Source organism: Somniosus microcephalus, chromosome 32 (assembly GCF_052327205.1).
Source record: "Somniosus microcephalus isolate GS21.2 chromosome 32, FLI_Smic_1.0, whole genome shotgun sequence".
Lineage (NCBI taxonomy): Eukaryota > Metazoa > Chordata > Chondrichthyes > Squaliformes > Somniosidae > Somniosus > Somniosus microcephalus.
Genome location: NC_141018.1, coordinates 14,697,546 through 14,718,284, shown reverse-complemented (window position 1 = coordinate 14,718,284; position 20,739 = coordinate 14,697,546). Strand labels below are relative to the sequence as shown.

At 46.9% G+C, this 20,739-nt stretch overlaps 2 protein-coding genes across 2 annotated transcripts in view; both read left to right on the top strand.

The window, feature by feature from the left end:
• Nucleotides 1-12,112, top strand: part of LOC147097287 (uncharacterized) — a 30,382-nt gene extending 18,270 nt beyond the window's left edge. The window contains exon 11 of the mRNA XM_085972113.1: nt 12,039-12,112. The gene's annotated coding sequence lies outside the window, so the exon portion shown is untranslated. The remainder of the gene's footprint in view (nt 1-12,038) is intronic.
• On the top strand, nt 8,630-16,511 carry LOC147097286 (uncharacterized). Its single transcript, XM_085971991.1, has 6 exons — nt 8,630-8,639; nt 12,039-12,446; nt 12,883-13,365; nt 13,610-13,726; nt 15,875-15,909; nt 16,070-16,511. Exons 1-5 carry the CDS (start codon nt 8,630-8,632, stop codon nt 15,904-15,906), a joined length of 1,050 nt encoding a protein of 349 aa, XP_085828117.1. The 3' UTR covers nt 15,907-15,909; nt 16,070-16,511.
• The last annotated feature ends 4,228 nt before the right edge of the window (nt 16,512-20,739 follow it).

Genomic DNA, 20,739 nt, shown 5'->3' with positions numbered 1-20,739 from the left:
TCCACCACCTACAAGGTACAAGGCTTGATGGAATACTCTCCACTTGCCTGGATGAGTGCAGCTGCAACAACATTCAAGAAGCTCGACACCATCCAAGACAAAGCAGCCTGCTTATTTGGCACCCCATCCACCACCTTAAACATTCACTCCCTCCACCATCGGCACAACGTGGCTGCAGTGTGTAACATCTACAAGATGCACTGCAGCAACTCGCCAAGGCTTCTTCGACAGCACCTCCCAAACCCGCAACCTCCCCCACTTAAGAAGGACAAGGGCAGCATGACACACCACCACCTCCAAGTTCCCCTCCAAGTCACACACCATCCTGACTTGGACATAAATCGGCAGTTCCTTCATTGTCGCCGGTCAAGGAGAGGGCCTATCACCATCTCAAGGGCAACTAGGGATGGGCAATAAATTCTGCACTTGCCCTTGATGCCCACATACTGAAAAATGAGTTAAAAAAAATATGGAACCCTGTGGATACAGCAATCCAGACTCGACTTGGCGGTAAGTCAAGATACCAGAACAAGGTGTTTCAGCTAAAACTGGTGAAAATCAATTTGAACACAGACGTTGCGAAGAATGTCTTCACACAAAGACTGACCACCACTTGGACTGTTGTTGCTGGTAAGGGAGTGGGGAGGGACACCTTCGGTTTATTCAAGATCCAGTTAGATCCTGGAAATAAGCGGCAGGACCGGCGACAGTACTTAAACAGAGCGGAGCCTGAGGACAGCGCAGACCTGGAAAGATAGCACGTTTCAGGAGGTGGTCACGCCGCAGAGTAAGAGTGTGCAGGCAGAGAGGGAATGGGTGACCGTCAGACAGACAAGGAGGACCAGGCAGGCAGCGCAGGAGTCCCCTGGGTCCATCTCACTCTCTAACTGGTATACTGGTGAGGGTGGTAGTTCCTCTGGGGAGTACAGCCAGAGCCAAGTCCACGGCACCACAGGTGGCTCAGCTGTACAGAGGCAATAGTGGTAGGGGATTCAATAGTTGGGGAAACGGCTTGGCGTTTCTGCGGCCGCAGATGTTGTTCCAGGATGGTATGTTGCCTCCCTGATGCCAGGGTCAAGGGTGTCACTGAGTGGATGCCGAAAATTCTATGAGGGGAGGGGGAGCAGCCATAGGTCATGGTCCATATTGGTATCAACGACATAGGTAGAAAGAGGGATGAGGTCCTGCAGGCAGATTTTAGGGAGCTAGGAAAGCGATTAAAAAGCAGGACCTCAAAGTTAGTAATCCCCTGATTACTCCCAGTGCCACAAGCTACTGAGTATAGAAATAGGAGAATAGAGCAGATGACTGCGTGGCTGGAGAAATGGTGTGGGAGGGAGGGCTTTAGATTCATTGGACATTGGGACTGGTTCTGGGGGAGGTGGGACCAGTACAGGCCAGACGGGTTGCACCTCCAAAGACATGGGACTAATATCCTCGCGGGGTGGGGCGGAGAGGTTGCTAATGCTGTTGGGGAGGGTTTGAACTAATTTTGCAGGGGGATGGGAACCAGGATGTTTCATTCGAAGGGAGAAACAAAGTGCACAAAGGATTGAGAGAGACAGGTGTTAAGTCTGTGTGTTATATTGAGAATTACTACACAGACCACAAGAGTAAACTTTAACAGGTCTTTACTAGTTGAAGGTCAGGGCGGAACTGCCCAATAAATCCTTACACAGCACTTATATACCGGTGTGGTCACCACCGGTATTACAGTATACAGCAGCCAAGATAAAGTAGTGCAACTCTTAAAATAGTTCTCTTAAAGGTGGAACGGTTCTCTTAAAGGTGGAACGGTTACATACACTACAATCCTCCCTTTTTAGCTTAACAGTATATATTTCCCATTAAACATAACATCATAACCTATATACACAACTTCATGTAAAAACAGTTCACAGATTCAGTCTCTGAGGCGGCGCCTCCTGCGCCTCCTGACTCGGTCCGGATAACGCCTCGGTGGTGTAGTAGTTTTCGGTGGCGTAGTAGGTTTTCGTTGCTGGGCTGACTCATCTAATAGTCCTTCACTGGACTTAACAGCTTGAATTTTCGTAACTTCAGAACCAGCATTGTTGACTTCTAAAGGCTCGAGTACCTTGGGAAGTTTTTCTGCGTCCAGACTGATTTGGCTCAGTTCGGAGGGACCACGTGCGTGACCTGGTAGGGGTGATAATGGTTCAGATGAGTCAACATCTTCATCATCCTGGGACAACTCACATGAATATACTAGATTGCTGTCCTCCTCAGTATCTACGTCCTCCAAATGTTTTATTATTTCTATTTTTTGAGCTTCAACTGTGAGTGTGGCTGTGGTCTGTGCATTACTTGATTTGCAGCTATATTCACCAGAGTCTTTGGGTATGAGATTTGTAATTGTAAGTTCTATCACATTCTTATTTTGTTTAAATTTGTATCGGTCAGAAGATTCGATTAAGCTCTGGTCTTTGTACCATCTGACCATCTTGGGAGTAGGTGTAAACTCACAGCTCAAAGTAGCAGAATGCTTCTCTTCCACTGTAATGTTCTGTAGTTCTTTGACTACCTTTGACGGAGGCTCTTTAATAGTCAGCCTCGCCTTAGATTTTGATTTCCCTGCGATAAACTGCAGCAAGCCGGTCATCTTACAAATTGTTTTCTTCAGAGTGAGACGATGAATAGTGCCACAATGCTCAATGTCCACATCTTCAGAAGCATGAAGAATTTCACCATTTAGTATCCATTTTGGAGGCTTCACGTCAGCAACTGAAAGCTCACACTCAAGAATGGCGTCACTTGGCTCTGTCACTTCCACATCACATATGGGTTTAATGATGGCAATTGATTGCTCTTCTACATATAACTTTGCTGTGCTTTGGTCATCTATGGCATCGCACATGTAGTTGCCTTCATCTTCAAAAGCGACATTATTAATAACGAGCTTCCTGTACACATCTTCACTCACAATCTCATATTTATTACTGGGATGAATCTCTTTGTCTTTGTAATACCACTTGACAGCAGCATTTGGCCTGGAAACCTTGCATTCGAAAATGACACGATGTTTCTCCATGCCAATCTTCTCTCTTAAGGGTTTCACAATTTTAACTGGCAATTCTTTAATTCGAAGCAAAGCTCTGGAAGTAGCGCTTTCAGCAACAAACTTGATCTCTGCAGCATCTTCAGGTTTTGCCTCTGCCACCAATTCCCTGAGTGGCTTAGTACTGCTGACACTGCTCACAAAAGGGTGCTCTTTCTTCTTAGCTTTCAACTGATCGATGAATTCAACATATTCCCTTTCTTGCTCAGCTTTGATTCGTTTGGCCTCATCGCGCAGACGGTTTGTGTGTTCCTGTTCCATTTTCTCAATCAGCTGCTTCTGCTGTCTTTCCAGATTCTCCCACTCTGTGTCAAAGAACTTTTTCTTTGCATTCATCTCTTGCTCAAAATGGCGAATCATTTGTTCTAATTGCTGTTGTAGTTTGAAATTGAGTTGAGTTCGAGCCCGGTGTTCCTCAGAAATGTGCATGTCTGTAGACTGGACAGACTCAGAATTCTCTGTCAAACTATGTTGTTGTTGTTCAGTGGGATTCTGTTCTGATACTTTGTTCTCTCCTGAAGCATTTATACACTCCTTCGTTTTTCCATCATTAGTCTGCAAGTCCATTTTAGACTTGTCTTTTGCACATGGGCTGGTCTTACCATCATCAGTTCCAGGGTCTGAGCTGATTGTCTTCACCGAGTTCTCACTCTCTGCTTTGTCACTGTCACTGCTGCATATGCCCTCATCCAATATCCTGGACAATCGTGCAGGTTTGACATCTTTTCTTTTTCCGGAATCTCCCGTTATTGCTTTTAGGGGGTGCCAGTCCATCTTTATTTTCCTGATCCACTCCCGTCCCAGAAGTGGTGGACCTCCCTCAGGTAGTACATATATGACCATTCCTTGGTGTTCTTTGCCCTTGTGTACCACCTTGACTTTTATCCTTCCGATGGGGTATACTCTTTGCCCCGTGTATGTCTTTAATACTATCTCCGTATCCCGTAGGGGAATATGTGTGAATAACCTTTTATAATCTTGCTTATTCATGACCGTCAACACCGATCCGGTGTCCAATTCCATCTTCACTTGGACTCCTGCTATCTGCAGGGTAACCCAGATAGTTTGTCGGTCAGCTTCCTTACTCACATTGTGAATTCTCAGACTACCCAGTTCCTTGCTGTTGGAGTCTGAATCCGAATTCTGTTCATCCGAACTCTTCTCAGCCACCTTGTGTACCTTGCTGCACTTTTCCTGCGGTGACTTTTTGTTGCTGGTCTTCTTTCCTGACCGGCATACTTTAGCTATGTGACCAAGCTTGCCACATTTTCTACATTCCTGGTTTTTAAACCAGCATTGGTTCTGATCGTGTGTTGTCGTCCCACAACAATAACATTTCGTTGTACCCAAAGCCATTTGATCTACGCTGAGTACCGCTGCCTTCAGCTGCATTTCCGCAGTGCCTCTCGCTGCGGCTTCGTGCGATGCTGCAATAGAGACAGCCTTATCAAGTGTAAGATCATTCTCTTCAAGTACCCGCTTTTGTGTTCCTTCTTTCGACAATCTGCACACGAATTTGTCTCTCAGTGCCTCTGTCAGTCCTTCCCCAAACTGACAGTATTTCGCTAGCTTACGCAGTTCAATTAAGTACTCCGCGTTGCTTTCCTCTTTCAGTTGCGTTCTCGCATAAAATTTAAATCGTTCCGCTAACATCAGCGGTGTGGGGTTCAAATGATCGTTCAGGACAGCAACAATATTAGCGAAAGTCTGATCCGCCGGTTTAGCTGGTGATAGAAGATGCTTCAATAGCCCGTATGTCTTCGCACCCATTGAGTTTAGTAAGGTTAATGCTTTATCTTCATTTGATATTTTATTTGCCTTACAATATATCTCTATGCGTTCTACATACGTGGCCCAATCTTCAACATCAGGATCGAAATCGTTGATGTTACCACACTTAGGCATCTTCGCAACCTTCTTGAGAAACACAAAAAGAAATTTTTCTTTTATATTTTTTTTTTTAAATGGCGGTTTCCCGCGCTCGCCTTCTTCCCCCGCCTACGAAAATGGCGGCTTCCCGCATTTTGCCTTCTTCCCCCGCCTACAAAAATGGCGGCTTCCCGCGTTTGCCTTTCTCCCCCGCTGGCTGTAATGGCGATTGCCGTATTGCTGCGTTCGCCCTTCCCAGCGGTTTTCAGATCGTGCCTCCCAGCCCCTCTTGCAGTCCGGTCCTTTCCCCCGGCTGCGGCTGAGTTCTCCGCGGTTTTAAAAAATTTTTTTTTTATTTTCTCCCGCGCCTTACGATCGTCCCGGTCGCTGCGCCTCATGGCCTCGGTAGCTGCCTGGCCTTTTTCACCGGTCGCGGTCGAGCTCTCTCTCGACGCTGTTGCGTCTCCCAGCCCGCTTGTAGCCCAGTCTCTCACACCGGCTGCGTTCCCGCTTGTAGCCCGGTCTCTCACACTGGCTGCATTCCCCCTTGTAGCCCGGTCTCTCACCCCGGCTGCGTTTGCATTCACCGCGGCTTCCGTGCCTTACGCTGCCCCAGTCTCAGCGCCTCTGGCCCTGACTTCTGTCCGGCTCTTTTCCCCGGCCGTGGTCGAGTTCTCTGCCCTTATATCCTCCGTTTTTTTATTTTCTCCCCTACTCACAGTCAACGTGGCCGACTTGCTGCTCGTCGCTGATCGGCTTACCCACCACCGTGATAGAAGGGATGATCACTGCCTGTTGCTGATGGAAGGCTTCGTGTCAGAATTCTTCCTTTGCTCTGCAGACCCGAGTCTTTCTCAGCAGAATGATGAGGGCGGATGCCTCTTCTCGACGCCCGTTAAACTGCCTTGGATGTATCTCTGCCGCAGGGTAAGATCGTACTCGTCGCCACTGTTAAGTCTGTGTGTTATATTGAGAATTACTACACAGACCACAAGAGTAAACTTTAACAGGTCTTTACTAGTTGAAGGTCAGGGCGGAACTGCCCAATAAATCCTTACACAGCACTTATATACCGGTGTGGTCACCACCGGTATTACAGTATACAGCAGCCAAGATAAAGTAGTGCAACTCTTAAAATAGTTCTCTTAAAGGTGGAACGGTTCTCTTAAAGGTGGAACGGTTCTCTTAAAGGTGGAACGGTTACATACACTACAACAGGTAGCACTAGATAAGAAATAGTAAGGTATTAGGTGGCATCAGACACTATGAGAATATAAGAAGGTCTAAGAGAGGTTTACAGTGCATGTGTGTAAATGCACGAAGCATGGTGAATAAGGTTGGGGAGTTGCAGGAGCAAATAGCCACATGGGAATATGATACTGGAGACCTGGCTCAAAAAAGGGCTGAGGTACTAAACGAGTACTTTGCATCTGTCTTCACCAAGGAAGAAGATGCTGCCAAAGTCATAGTGAAAGAGGAGGTAGTGGAGATACTGGATAGGATAAAAATTGATAAAGAGGAGGTACTAGAAAGGTCGGCTGTATTTAAAGTAGATCAGTCACCAGGACCGGATGGGATGCATCCTAGGATACTGAGGGAAGTTAAGGTGAAAATTGCGGAGGTACTGGCCATAATCTTCCAATCCTCCTTAGATAGAGGAGTGGTGCCAGAGGACTGGAGAATTACAAATGTTACACCCTTGTTCAAAAAAGGGTGTAAGGATAAACCCAGCAACTACAGGCCAGTCAGTTTAACTTCAGTAGTGGGTGTTATAAATCTCATCATCATCAAGAAACTCCTCATGAAATAACGCTGGACAGCCAGTTGGTGGCACCATCCAAGGAGTATAAATACTCGGGCGTGGGCCCAGCTTTCAGGGACATTTTGTAAGACAAGGAACTAGTGAAGTACAACTAGACCTCCATGTTCTGAAACAAGTTGATTAAAGCCTTGCTTTATACTCAATCCAAGTGTGTCAGTGGGGAAGCTTTTAGAAACGATAATCAGGGACAAAATTAACAGTCACTTGGACAAGTGTGGAGTAATTAAGGAAAGCCAGCATGCATTTGTTAAAGGCAAATCGTGTTGAACTAACTTAATCGAGTTTTTTGATGAGGTAACAGAGAGGGTTGATGAGGGCAATGCGGTTGATGTGGTGTACATGGACTTCCAAAAGGAGTTTGATAAAGTGCCACATAATAGGCTTGTCAGCAAAGTTGAAGCCCGTGGAATAAAAGGGACAGTGGCAGCATGGATACAGAATTGGCGAAGTGACAGGAAACAGAGAGTAGTGGTGAAGAGTTGTTTTTGGGATGAGAGGAAGATATACAGTGGTGTTCCCCAGGGGTCGGTGCTAGCACCTCTGCTTTTCTTGATATATATTAATGACTTAGACATGGGTGTACAGGGCACAATTTCAAATTTGCACAAAACTTGGAAGTATAGTGAACAGTGAGGAGGATAGGGATAAGACTTCAAAAATACATAGATAGGCTGGTGAAATGGGTGAGGTGTATAAAATTATGAGGGGCCTAGATAAAGTGGACAGAAAGGACCTCTTTCCCTTAGCAGAGGGGTCAAAAACCAGGGGAACAGATTTAAAATAATTGGTGGAAGGTTTAGAGGGGATTTGAGGGGAAATTTCTTCACCAAGAGGGTTGTGGGGGTCTGGAACTCACTGCCTGAAGGGGTGATAGAGGCAGAAACCCTAACCACATTTAAAAAGTACTTGGATGTGCACTTGGGATGCTCTAACCTGCAGGGCTACGGACCAAGAGCTGGGAAGTGGGATTAGGCTGGATAGCTCTTTGTTGGCCGGCGCGGACACGATGGGCCGAAATGGCCTGCTTCCGTGGCATAACTTTCTATGATTCTATCTTTTAAGTGAGAATTGGATAAACATTTGAAGCTGCTAAAGATACAGGAGGACTGTGGGGAGAGCAAGGCCGTGAGCTGATTCTAGCAAAGAGCCACAAGAATTTGCAAGAGCTGATAACTGGTGACTCAAACGCGTTAATGTTCAGTGTTTTATGCCAAGCAAACCCCTTCGAATCCAAATACTGATTACACTCTGCCACTTTTTGTACTTCCCCCTCACTCCGACTATGTGACAATTTGCACATTTCTGCATTGAAAAACAACTCCATATACGGAGAGTCTAACTGAACTGAGTCCTTATCGATAACTTTAGCTAACAGCTGGTTTCCTAACTAACGAGCTCTTTTTCCATTTGGCTAACGAGATTGGCATAACTCTACTTCATTACCTTATAAATAGTTCGGCTCTTGTTGCATATAATTGCTCTCCATCAAGTGATACTTTTAATTATAAATATCTCTTTGGTCTGCACCATTCAGCTTCAGCTAATTCCCTCCGCCTACAGAAACCCCAACTAAAAAGATAATATTTACCCACATGTTTTCCTTTTACAGGTCTAACTAATGCCCTCACACCTATTATCAGTTATTATAATCTCCCTGAAAGTTAGGAACCAGTATTCAATGCCACGTCTTAAATTAAGTTCCCTCATTAAGTGGATGATTACTTCATATTTATTTTATCTTTCTTCGGGATGTGGGTGTCACTGGCAATTCCGGCATTTATTGCCCAATCTCTAGTTGCCATTGAGAAGGTCAATTGGGGTTGGCCTTTCTTCTGCACTCCAAATGGTGAAGGTGCTCCACAATGCTGTCAGGTAGGCAATTCTAGGATTTTGACCCAGCGACAATGAAGGAACAGCGATACATTTCCATGTCAGAATTTTGTGCAACTTTTAAGGAAACTTGGAGGTGATGGTGTTCCCAAGCACCTGCTGCCCTTGTGCTTATAGGTGGTGAAGGTCGGGGGTTTGGGAGATACTGCCATAAAAGCCTTGGCGAGATACTATCACGTAGATGGTACACACTGCAGACATGGTGTGCCAGTGGTGGAGGGAGTGAATGTTTAAGGGGACGGATAGGGAGCCGATCAAGTGGACTGCTTTGTCCTGGATGATGTTGAGCTTCCTGAGTGTTTTTGGAGCTGCACTCATCCACGTAAGTGGGGAGTATTTCATCACTCTCCTGACTTGTGCCTTATGGGTGGTGGAAAGGCTTTGGGGAGTCAGGTGAGCCACTTGCCACAGAATACCCAGCCTCTGACCTGCCCTAGTATCCACAGTATTTATGTGGTTGTTGCAGCCAAGGTTCTGGTCAATGGTGACCCCAGGATGTTACTGGTGGGAGAGTCGATGATGGTACTGCCATCAAATGTCAAGGGCAGGTGGTTAGGCTCTCTCTTGTTGGAGATGGTCATTACGTTGTGTGACTGTTACTTATCACTTATCAGCCCAAGCCTGGATGTTGTCATCCGTGGCTAAGTAAAGAAATTAAGGATAGTATTCGACTAAAAACAAGGGCATATAAGGTAGCCAAATCTAGTGGGAGGATAGAGGATTGGGAAAACTTTAATAAAAGACAGCAAAAAATAACAAAAAGATTGATTAAGAAAGGGAAGATAGATTATGAAAGTAAATTAGCAAAAAATATAAAAACAGATGGTAAGAGTTTTTATAGTTATATAAAAAGAAAAAGGGTGGCTAAAGTAAATGTTGGTCCCTTAGAGGATGAGACCGGGAAATTAATGGTGGGAAATATGGAGATGGCAAAAACACTGAATGAATATTTTACATCAGTCTTTACAGTAGAAGACACTAAGAATATCCCAACACTGGACAAACAGGGAGCTAAAGGGGGGGAGGAGCTAAACACGATCAAAATCACTGAGGAAGTGGTACTCGGTAAAATAATGGGACTCAAGGCGGATAAATCACCTGGACCTGATGGCTTACATCCGAGGGTCTTGAGGGAAGTGGCGGTAGGGATTGTGGATGCATTGGTAATAATTTTCCAAAACTCCCTGGACTCGGCAAAGGTCCCGGCAGACTGGAAAACTGCTAATGTAACACCCTTATTTAAAAAGGGCAGTAGACAGAAGGCTGGAAACTATAGACCGGTTAGCCTAACATCTGTGGTAGGTATAATTTTGGAGTCCATTATTAAGGAGACAGTAACAGGACATTTGGATCATAATTTAATAGGACAAAGTCAGCATGGTTTTATGAAGGGGAAGTCATGTTTGACAAATTTGCTGGAGTTCTTTGAGGAAGTAACGTATAGGGTGGATAAAGGGGAACCAGTGGACGTAGTGTATTTAGACTTCCAAAAGGCATTTGACAAGGTGCCACACAAAAGATTATTGCTTAAGATAAAAAATCACGGGATTGGGGGTAATATTCTGGCATGGATAGAGGATTGGCTATCTAACAGAAGGCAGAGAGTTGGGATAAATGGTTCATTCTCAGACTGGCAATCAGTAACTAGTGGTGTTCCGCAGGGGTCAGTGCTGGGTCCCCAACTCTTTACAATCTATATTAACGATTTGGAGGAGGGGGCCGAGTGTAACATATCAAAGTTTGCAGATGATACTAAGATGGGAGGGAAAGTAGTGAGTGAGGAGGACATAAAAAACCTGCAAGGGGACATCGACAGGCTAAGTAAGTGGGCAGAGATTTGGCAGATGGAATACAATACTGGAAAGTGAGAGGTTATGCACTTTGGCAGGAAAAATCGTAGAGCAAGTTATTATCTTAATGGCAAGAAACTGGAAAGTACTGAAGTACAAAGGGATCTGGGGGTCCTGGTGCACGAAGCTCAAAAGGTTAGTATGCAGGTGCAGCAAGTGATTAAGAAGGCCAATGGAATGTTGGCTTTCATTGCTAGGGGGATAGAATATAAAAATAGGGAGGTATTGCTTCAGTTGTACAAGGTATTGGTGAGACCGCACCTGGAATACTGCATACAGTTTTGGTGTCCATACTTAAGAAAGGACATACTTGCTCTCGAGTCAGTACAAAGAAGGTTCACTCGGTTAATCCCGGGGATGAGGGGATGGACATATGAGGAGAGGTTGAGTAGATTGGGACTCTACTCATTGGAGTTCAGAAGAATGAGAGGCGATCTTATTGAAACATATAAGATTGTGAAGGGGTTGGATCGGGTGGATGCGGGGAAGATGTTCCCGATGATGGGTGAAATTAGAACTAGGGGGCATAGTCTTAGAATAAGGGGCTGCTCTTTCAAAACTGAGATGAGGAGGAACTACTTCACTCAGAGGGTGGTAGGTCCATGGAATATGCTGCCCCAAAAAGCTGTAGAAGCTACATCATTACATAAATTTAAAACAGAAATAGACAGTTTCCTAGAAGTAAAGGGAATTAAGGGTTACGGGGAGCGGGCAGGAATTTGGACATGAGTCTAGGTTCGGATCGGTCATGGCCCTGTGGGTAGCGGAGCGGGCCCAGGGGCCGTGTAGCCTGATCCTGCTCCTATTTCGTGTGTCTAATTCTGTTAGATTCAGGAGATGGTTCTGTGATAGTGGATTGGCGGTTAGGATCAGATCAGCCATGATCTTATTGCATGGCGGAGCAGGCTCGAGGGGCCGATTGGCCTACTCCTGCTCCTATTTCTTATGTTCTCATGTTCTTATGTTGTCCAGGTCTTGCTGCATGCAGGCACGGACTGCTTCATTATCTGAGGAATTGGAAATGGAGCTGAACACTGTGTAATCATCAGTGCACAGTCCCACGTGTCACCTCATGATGGAGGGAAGGTCATTGATGAAGCAGCTGAAGATGGTTGGGCCTAGGACACTGCCCTGAGGAACTCCTGCAACGATGTCCTGGAGCTGAGATGATTGACTTCCAATAACCTCACCCTATGTACTATGTATGACTGTAGTCAGGCTCAGTGAATGGGTGGGGGTCTCTATTCAGGCTATGATGGGGATGGGGATGAGGTCTCGATCAGAATGTGTTATGGTGGGGGTGGGTGGGGGTCTTTATCCAGGCCTGTGTGATGGAGGCAGGGAGAGGGGGTGGTGTGGATTCGATTCAGACTGAGTAATGGGAGGGCAGTCGATCACAATGTGTAAAGGGGGTGGTGGGGGTCTATCTCGGCTCATTTACTGTGAGAGGCTTGTGTCAGATTGAGTGTTTAATGATCTTTCCTGTGTGGAATGTTACTTATCTCTATCCGATTCTGCCCTTTCCCTGCAGGATCCACTTATCTCCTCTCCCGAGGACCAGGAGATGTCACCACTCTGCAGTGCCACGTGCCCACTGGTACTGGGAATAAAGTAACCTTGTGCAGCTCCACTGATCTCGGAGCAGAAATGGACAAAATAACATGTGAGAATAAAGAGAAGGAAATGCAATTTTGTGAAAACTTCAGTCCTAATTGGAGAAACAGGCCCAGTAAACCAGAGTGTAGAAAATGCAAATTAAATGAAGAACAAACGGAGTCTCAGTCTCTGACATTCCATGTGAAGACGTTTAACTCGAGGGTATTTACCTGCTCGGCTCAGGATTCCAGAGGAAGAAGATCATCGAACTGTCTGTCTTGGCTCACACTGTCAGGAGAGGGATGTGAAAACCACGACTTGTTCTTTGTGATAATCCAGAGTGGTACGTGTACTGGGGTAATATCGGGGGAGGGATCGGGGAGGGATGGGGGGTTATCGGGGAAGTATCGGGGAGGGGTTAGGGAAGTTATTGCCGGGACTTTAGGGGAGATCTAAGGTGAGGTGTTAGAGGAGATATTAGGGAGGCGTTGGGGAGATATTAGAGGAGGTTTTTGGGCAGAGAGCTGTCATTGGGAAAACTTTAGTGTCTTTATTAAGATGAAATTACCATGTATGTAGATAAAGAGAAAATAGTGAAAAGTAGCTGGCACGGATTTCAAAGAGGATGATTGAGGTTGAAAAACCGTCGAGAAGGTAATAGACATGGTAGATGGAGGAATGCGGGGATGTACTGTACATGGACTTTAGGAAATCCTTTGACAAAGTACCGCACTGAAGATTATTATATTAATAAATGTTCTTGTCAATGTTGTTTATAGATTCAGATGAAATATTTTCTGCTGAAGAGATCTCCTGGTCGCTGACAGTGTCAGAGGGAGAGAATGTGACTTTACCCTGCCAGTTTGAGAATAGAGAAACCCTCTTCTTCACTCTGTTTTGGATCAGATCTGGGAACGTCAACGGGTGTCTGCACTCTGTTCACACTGAGGGTTATGAGGCACATTCTAACACACGCTGCTGTGTGGATAGAAGGTCATCACAAAGAATCTCTAACCAAAGCTCAGACAATCCTACTGTTAGATGCCAGTCTCACCACCTTACTGTTCACTCAGCGAATGTGGTGGACACTGGGAGGTATCTCTGTGCTGTCCACGGTCAATATTCAGGGAAACCTGTCTGGAAGATTGTAGCAAACATCTCCCTTACTGTGACAGAGGCGAGTGCAGAGACTTCAGACACCCCCACCTCAACGTCGGGAATCTCCTCAATGACCAGCAGCATATCTCGTACAAATACTCAAAGTAAGTGATACAATCTAGAATATGATGTGAATCGTTTAATATCAATAATTCAAACTGAGAGATTCCAGATCAGTTGTACAGTTTGTAGCCGTTATAAGTTGCTTTGATTTACTTCCTTCGCCATTGCACTATTCCAGATTCTAACCAGAAATGTCTGTTCCTCAGCCCAGGTAACCAGTGTGGTCAGCTGTACATATAACAGGGGATTGCACAGACTGAACTTAATGTTGCTTCTCCTCTGCAGGTCCTTACACCAGCTGCAGTGACATACGCATGTGTGTTTTGGTTCTGTACTTGGTTGTGCTAGTTTGCATTGATGGGGCACTTTGCATAATCCGAAGGAAGCGACAAGCTGCCAAGGGTAAGCAAGAGCTTTAAAATGTTTGATCTAAATCCGGAAATTATATTTAAGTACAGGCTTATTACAATGATTTTTAAATTCATAGTTCTGATCTTATCACATTTACTGTGACCATAGCGACATAGGAACAGGAGGAGGCCATTCAGCCCCTCGAGCCTGTTCCGCCATTCAATTTGATCATTGCTGATCTGTATCCTAACTCCATTTACCCGTCTTGGTTCCATTTGCCTTAATACCCTAACTGATAAACATCTACCAATCTCAGTTTTGAAATTTTCAATTGACCCTCAGCCTCAACAGCTTTTTGGGGGAGCAAGTTCCAAATTTCCACGACCCTTTGTGTGAAGAAGTGCTTCCTGACATCACCCCTGAAGTGCCTGGCTCTAATTTTAAGGTTAGACTCCCTCACCAGAGGAAATAGTTTCTCTCTATCCACCCTATCAAATCCTTATATTATCTTAAACACCTCAATTAGATCACCTCTTAATCATGTATAGTCGAGGGAATACAAGCCTAGTCTCTGCAACCTGCCCTCGTAATTTAACCCTTTTAACCCCGGTATCACCCCTTCTAAGGCCAGTACGTCCTTCCTGAGGTGCGGTGCCCAGATCTCAACACAGCACTCCAGAGGTGGTCTCACCTAAGCTTTATACAACTGTAGCATAACATCTACCCTTTTGTATTCCAGCAATTTGAGATAAAGCTAACTTTCTATTAGCCTTTTAAATTATTTTTTGTATCTGTCTTCTAGCTTTTTAGTGATTTCTGTACCTGGACCCCTAAATCTCTCGGCTCCTCCACAGTTCCTATCTTCTCACCATTTAGAAAATATTCTGACCTATCTTCGGTCCAAAGTGGATCCCCTCACACTTCCCCACACTGAACCCCATCTGCCAGTTTTGCCAACGCACTTAATCTGTCAACGTCCCTTTACAACACTACTTACTGTGCCACCTAACTCCGTGTTGTCAGCAACCTTGGATATTTGGCTCTCTATTTCTTCATCTAAGACTTTTTTATAAATATAGTGAAAATCTGAGGACCCAGTTCAGATCTCTGGGAGACACTAGTAGTCACATCCTGCCAATTGGAGTATATTGCCCATTGTCCCTACTCTTGGCTTCCAACCTCCTAACCAATTCCCTAGCCTTGTCAATAGGTTGTCATGTGCTTTCATTTTTACTAACAGTCTCTTGTGTGGAACCTTATTGAATGCCTTCTCGAAGTCCATCTAAAATCCATGTACACTCCCTTATCTACCACGTTAGTGATCTCCGCATAAAATTCACCTAGGTTAGTTAGACCTGACATACCCTTTACCAATCCATGCTGGCTCTCTCTGGTCAGCTCATCTTTGTCCAAGTGCTCAGTCGCTCTGTCCCTAGTAACAGATTCTAGTAACTTCCCCACAACAGACGTTGGACGAATAGGTCTATAATTTCCTGGTTTCTCTCTCCCAACCTGCTGAAATAATGGAGTAACACTTGGCAGTATTCCAACCCAAGGGGACAATTCCTGAATCAAGAGAGTTTTGGAAGATCATGACTAGCGTATCTGCAATTTCCTCACCTGCATCTTATAAGTCCCCGGGATGGAAGCCATCAGATCATGGAAATTTGTCAAACTTAAGTCCCATTATTTTCTCCATTACCGTTTTTTAAACTTATATTAAATCTAGTAAGTTCCCCCCGTTATTTATTTTTATGAAGGATCCTCAGCATCGGTAGAGGTAGGGGTGTGATTCACTCAGTTTTCATTCAGACTTTCTGTTTAGTTTTTCTCATTCAATGAAACATTTACCAGTTGCATTTCTTTAATAACTGTAGGGGGCTAATGTGTGGCTGACACAGGAAGCTGAATGTAAATCATTTCCTAAATGACCCTTACAGTCCAGAGTGAGGAGGAGGGATGGAGAGAGTGGTAGAGTGGGAGAGACAGACAGAGAGAGAGAAAGGAGGGAGGGAGAGATAGAGGGCGAGTGAGGGAAAGGGAAAGTGATGGGAGATGGTGAGAGTGAAAATTGAAGAGTAGAGCGAGAGACGGATTCAAATCCAGGGGTTAAAAATAGCAAATCCATTTACAGATGTTTATTATTGTTTGAATCTTATGTTACTGATGCTTCACATGTTTAATTTTCTGTATTCTTAGTGATGGAGGCAAAAGTGAAATTCAGTGAGTAAAATGTAAGTAGTTGCAATCTTTCAGTATAATCCTCTCTGCCAACACTGTGTCTGTTCTAAAGCTCCTGGAGCTTTATCTCAAGTAACGAGACAGTCCGCTTTCATTATCTGTCCCCCACTGGAAGTGAACCCATCAAACGTGATCTCCTCTCTTGATATCTAGGCAGAGACCGCACGGACCACGGACGGCAGGTGTGCAACCGGCCCCCTCGAATGCAAGTGTGTTTTCACAGATTGTAACACTGAGGCTGCTTGAAGCGCAGGATTGTGTGCGGAGAAATCTTCTCCCGGTGTTCCGCTAATGATATTAAACCGCTGGCGGCAGCTCCTTGGCTTTCACAGATTGTTCTGAAGTTTTGTGACGACCGACACAAAACACGGAGTCAGACTCAACGTGAGTTTCCACTCTCACTGACACGGGACGTGGGCGATGGGAACCCACAGTTGAAGAATGTAACGGCTACACGTTCGGGGCCGAAATTGGTCCTCGCTAGTTTCGACTTTGATGGAAATAAATTTCACCCCCTTGGACTCTGTTTAGATAGAACAACGCATCGCTGGTGTGTGATTGAAAGTCATTCAATAAACACTGTATATCTATAAAAGCTTTTACAGTCAGTTTTTATGTTCCCTGAAAGCTTACTCTCATACTCTATTTTCCCCCTCTTAATTAATCCCTTTGTCCTCCTTTGCTGAATCCTAAACTGCTCCCAATCCTCAGGTTTACTGCTTTTTCTGGCCAATTTATATGTCCTCTCCTTGGATAACGCATCGCTGGTGTGTGATTGAAAGTCATTCAATAAACACTGTTTAAAAATGATAACTAAACGACGAGCTGTGTTATCTGTCCAGCAGGATTTTTTTTTGCAAAATTAATTGAATGAATCTCAGTGAGGACACTACACTCAGACTCAGTGCCCCTAGGTTAGAGAGGAGAAAGATCAGCAGGGCTCCCAACACTGATTGGTGCCAGAAGACTTGTCCTGTATTCCCCTGAGTGTAGAGGATAATAATGTTAAAATGATTCAAAGGGTAGATACAGAGAAAGTAGGAAGAACAAAGGGACATAATCTTAAAAGCTTAGACTCGGCCATTTAGGAGTGAAATCGGAACTACTTTTTCATACAAAGGGTAGTAGAAATCTGGAACTCATAGAAACATAGAAGATAGGAGCAGGAGTAGGCCATTTGGCCCCTCGAGCTTACTCTGTGTGGTAAACCACTTTCATCGTTCACTATCGTTACACTATGGTTATCACTGTTTATATCGTTACACTATGGTTATCACTGTTTACACTGTTGTATCACTACACAAGGTCACCTCTTGTCACGCTGTTATACCTGGGCTGACCACAGCTGGCTCCGCCTGCTTGCCCAGGTATAAATGTGGTCGACTGGCTGGTATTCCTCCTTGTTGGACCTGATCACCCACGAGGGTGGGCTCTGTCATTTAGCCAATAAAAACCTATAGTTACTATCTTAACTCGTCGCTTTTCATTGGATGAATTGATAGGTATATCAATTTTATTGGCTAAATTTTGAAATGAGTGGACCGGAGCAGCCAAACGACCAGCCAAACGGCCAGCTACAACAGCCACAGCAGCCGACCTGGCTGCGAGCCCTCCGACCGCCGTACTTGGATCTAAACCCACAGGCAGCGAACTCAGCCCTCGACTTCAAACACTGGCTGAGCTGTTTCGAATCCTACCTGGGAGAATCCGGCGTGCCTCCGGGATCCAAACTAAGAGTTCTGACCGCCCAAGTGAGCTCTAAAGTATTTGAATTCATCCAGGATCTTACTACATACGAGGACGCCCTCAATCTGCTGAAAGAGCAGTACCGGAGCCCGGTAAATTCTATGTATTCCAGACATCTCCTAAGATCCCGCTCGCAACAGCCAGGAGAGTCTGTAGATGAATTTTTACGGGCGCTACAAACACTCGGCAGGGACTGTGACTTTAAAGCTGTAACGGCGGCAGAAAATACTGAAGGGAATATCCGCGATGCCTTCGTGAAAGGCCTTCGGTCCGACTACTCACAGCAAAAACTGCTCGAATCAAAGGACCTCGACCTGAATACAACTGCAGCCCTCGCTCGCTCTCTGGAAGTGGCCCATCGGGACCTCGAGGCGTATTCCAGGTACTGTGCTGCGCGACCCTGGGACTCGGGCCTGACCCCGGCCGCAATACCCCTCGCACCGCCGCCTCTGGGACCTACCTCAGCGTCGGCGTCCCAGAATCGATCAGGACCGCCACCCCCGGTACCGGCTGCGACATCGGAGCCCCGCGATCGGGCCGCCAGCTGCTTCTTCTGTGGCCAGGCGAAACACCCGAGGACGCGCTGCCCTGCAAGAAACGCGACCTGCTCCGATTGCCACAAGAAAGGCCACTTCGCGAAGGCCTGCAGGGGGAGAGCCACAGACGCCAGCAGTGCCTCATGCAAGTTGTGGGGGCGGCCATCTTTCATCAAGGCCACAGATGCCAGTATCCCCTCGTGTGAGTCGTGGGGGCGGCCATCTTTGATCAAGGCCACTGACGCCAGCAGGGCCTCATGTGAGTTGTGGGGGCGGCCATCTTCTCCGCCATTTTATTCAACGTCGTGGGCGCCGCCATTTTGTCCACCCCACTCGTCCGCCACCTTGTCTCCAGACCCGACCACCGCCTCACCCGCAGACTACAGCAGCTCGCTCAGCCATACACTAGCCTCCGTCACACTGGACCAAGCTCGCCCGCATCACCTGTCCAAGTCCATGATGGACATCAAAGTAAACGGCCACGCCACGACCTGCCTGTTCAACAGCGGAAGCACGGAGAGTTTCATCCATCCAGACACGGTGAGCCACTACTCCCTCACTGTCCGGCCAATGCGCAACCGGATCTCGATGGCGTCGAGGTCCCATTCTACAGACATCAGCGGCTACTGTGTTGTGACCCTGTCGGTTAGGGGCACGGAGTATAAAAATGTTAAACTCCTCATCCTGCCCCAGCTCTGCGCTGCCGTCCTACTAGGGCTGGACTTCCAATCCCACCTTCAAAGTGTCACTTTGGCATACGGTGGACCCCTCCCCCCACTCACAGTCGACAACCAGCAGCCTTTAAGCCGCCCACCGCGTACCACCTGCGGCCTATCCACCCTCAAGGTCCCGCCCCCCTCCCTGTTCGCTAACCTCACCCGCGACTGTAAACCCGTCGCCACCAAGAGCAGGCGGTACAGCGCCGGGGACAGAGCTTTTATTAGCTCTGAGGTGCAGCGTCTCCTGAAGGAGGGCATCATCGAGAGGAGCAACAGCCCCTGGCGTGCCCAGGTCGTAGTCGTTAAGACCGGCAATAAAAACCGCCTGGTCATCGACTACAGCCAAACCATAAACCGGTACACCCAGCTGGACGCATACCCACTTCCCCGCATATCTGATATGGTCAATCAGATTGCACAGTACCGGGTATTCTCCACCATCGACCTTAAGTCGGCCTATCACCAATTCCCTATCCGCCCTGAGGACCGCCAGTATACCGCCTTCGAGGCGAATGGCCGCCTCTACCACTTCCTTAGGGTTCCCTTCGGCGTCACCAACGGGGTTTCGGTCTTCCAAAGGGAGATGGACCGGATGGTTGACCAGAACGGGCTGCAGGCCACGTTCCCTTATCTAGATAACGTCACCATCTGCGGCCGCGACCGGCAGGACCACGATGTTAATCTGGAGAAATTCCTCCGTACGGCCGAACGGCTGAACCTCACTTACAATAAGGAGAAATGTGTGTTTAACACCTCGCGTCTTGCCATCCTCGGCTGCGTAGTAGAGAACGGAGTCATCGGCCCCGACCCCGAAAGAATGCGCCCCCTCATGGAGCTTCCCCTCCCCCACTGTCCAAAGGCACTGAAGAGAACCCTGGGGCTCTTCGCTTACTATGCCCAATGGGTGCCGAATTATGCGGACAAAGCCAGACCCCTCATGAAGTCCACCTCCTTCCCCCTGACGGCAGAAGCGTGCGCAGCCTTCTCCCTCATAAAGGGAGACATTGCTAAGGCCACAATGCACGCGGTAGATGAGTCTATCCCTTTCCAAGTGGAGAGCGATGCATCCGACTTCGCCCTAGCTGCAACCCTTAACCAGGCAGGGAGACCTGTGGCCTTCTTCTCAAGGACCCTCCAGGGCCCTGAGAGCCGACACTCTTCGGTCGAGAAGGAGGCCCAGGCGATCGTGGAGGCAGTACGACGCTGGAGGCATTACCTGGCAGGCAAACGATTTACCCTCCTCACCGACCAGCGTTCGGTCGCTTTTATGTTTAATAACAAGCTGAGGGGCAAAATCAAGAACGACAAGATCTTGAGGTGGAGAATCGAGCTCTCCACCTATGATTATGATATCTTGTACCGGCCTGGTAAACTGAACGAACCCCCAGATGCTCTATCACGAAGTACATGCGCCAATGCGCAAATTGATAGACTGCAGACCCTCCACAACGACCTCTGCCACCCCGGGGTCACCAGACTTTACCACTTCATTAAGGCCCGCAACCTGCCGTACTCCATCGAGGAGGTCAGGACCATGACCAGGAACTGCCAAACCTGTGCCGAATGCAAACCGCATTTCTTTAGGCCGGACAGAGCAAGCCTGATCAAGGCCACCCGCCCCTTCGAGTGCTTGAGCATCGATTTTAAGGGGCCCCTCCCGTCCTCTGACCGTAATGTGTACTTCCTCAACATCATTGATGAGTACTCCCGTTTCCCCTTTGCCTTCCCCTGCCCAGACATGACCAGTACCACGGTCATCAAATGCCTGAACGACCTCTTCGCCTTGTTCGGGTTCCCGAACCATATACATAGCGACCGGGGC

What these genes read in the sequence shown, in the direction of transcription:
- LOC147097286 (XM_085971991.1), top strand. An exon ending in CTTTGTGATAATCCAGAGTG is followed by an intron (nt 12,447 to 12,882) that starts GTACGTGTACTG and finishes TGTTGTTTATAG; the next exon opens with ATTCAGATGAAATATTTTCT. An exon ending in ATCTCGTACAAATACTCAAA is followed by an intron (nt 13,366 to 13,609) that starts GTAAGTGATACA and finishes TCTCCTCTGCAG; the next exon opens with GTCCTTACACCAGCTGCAGT.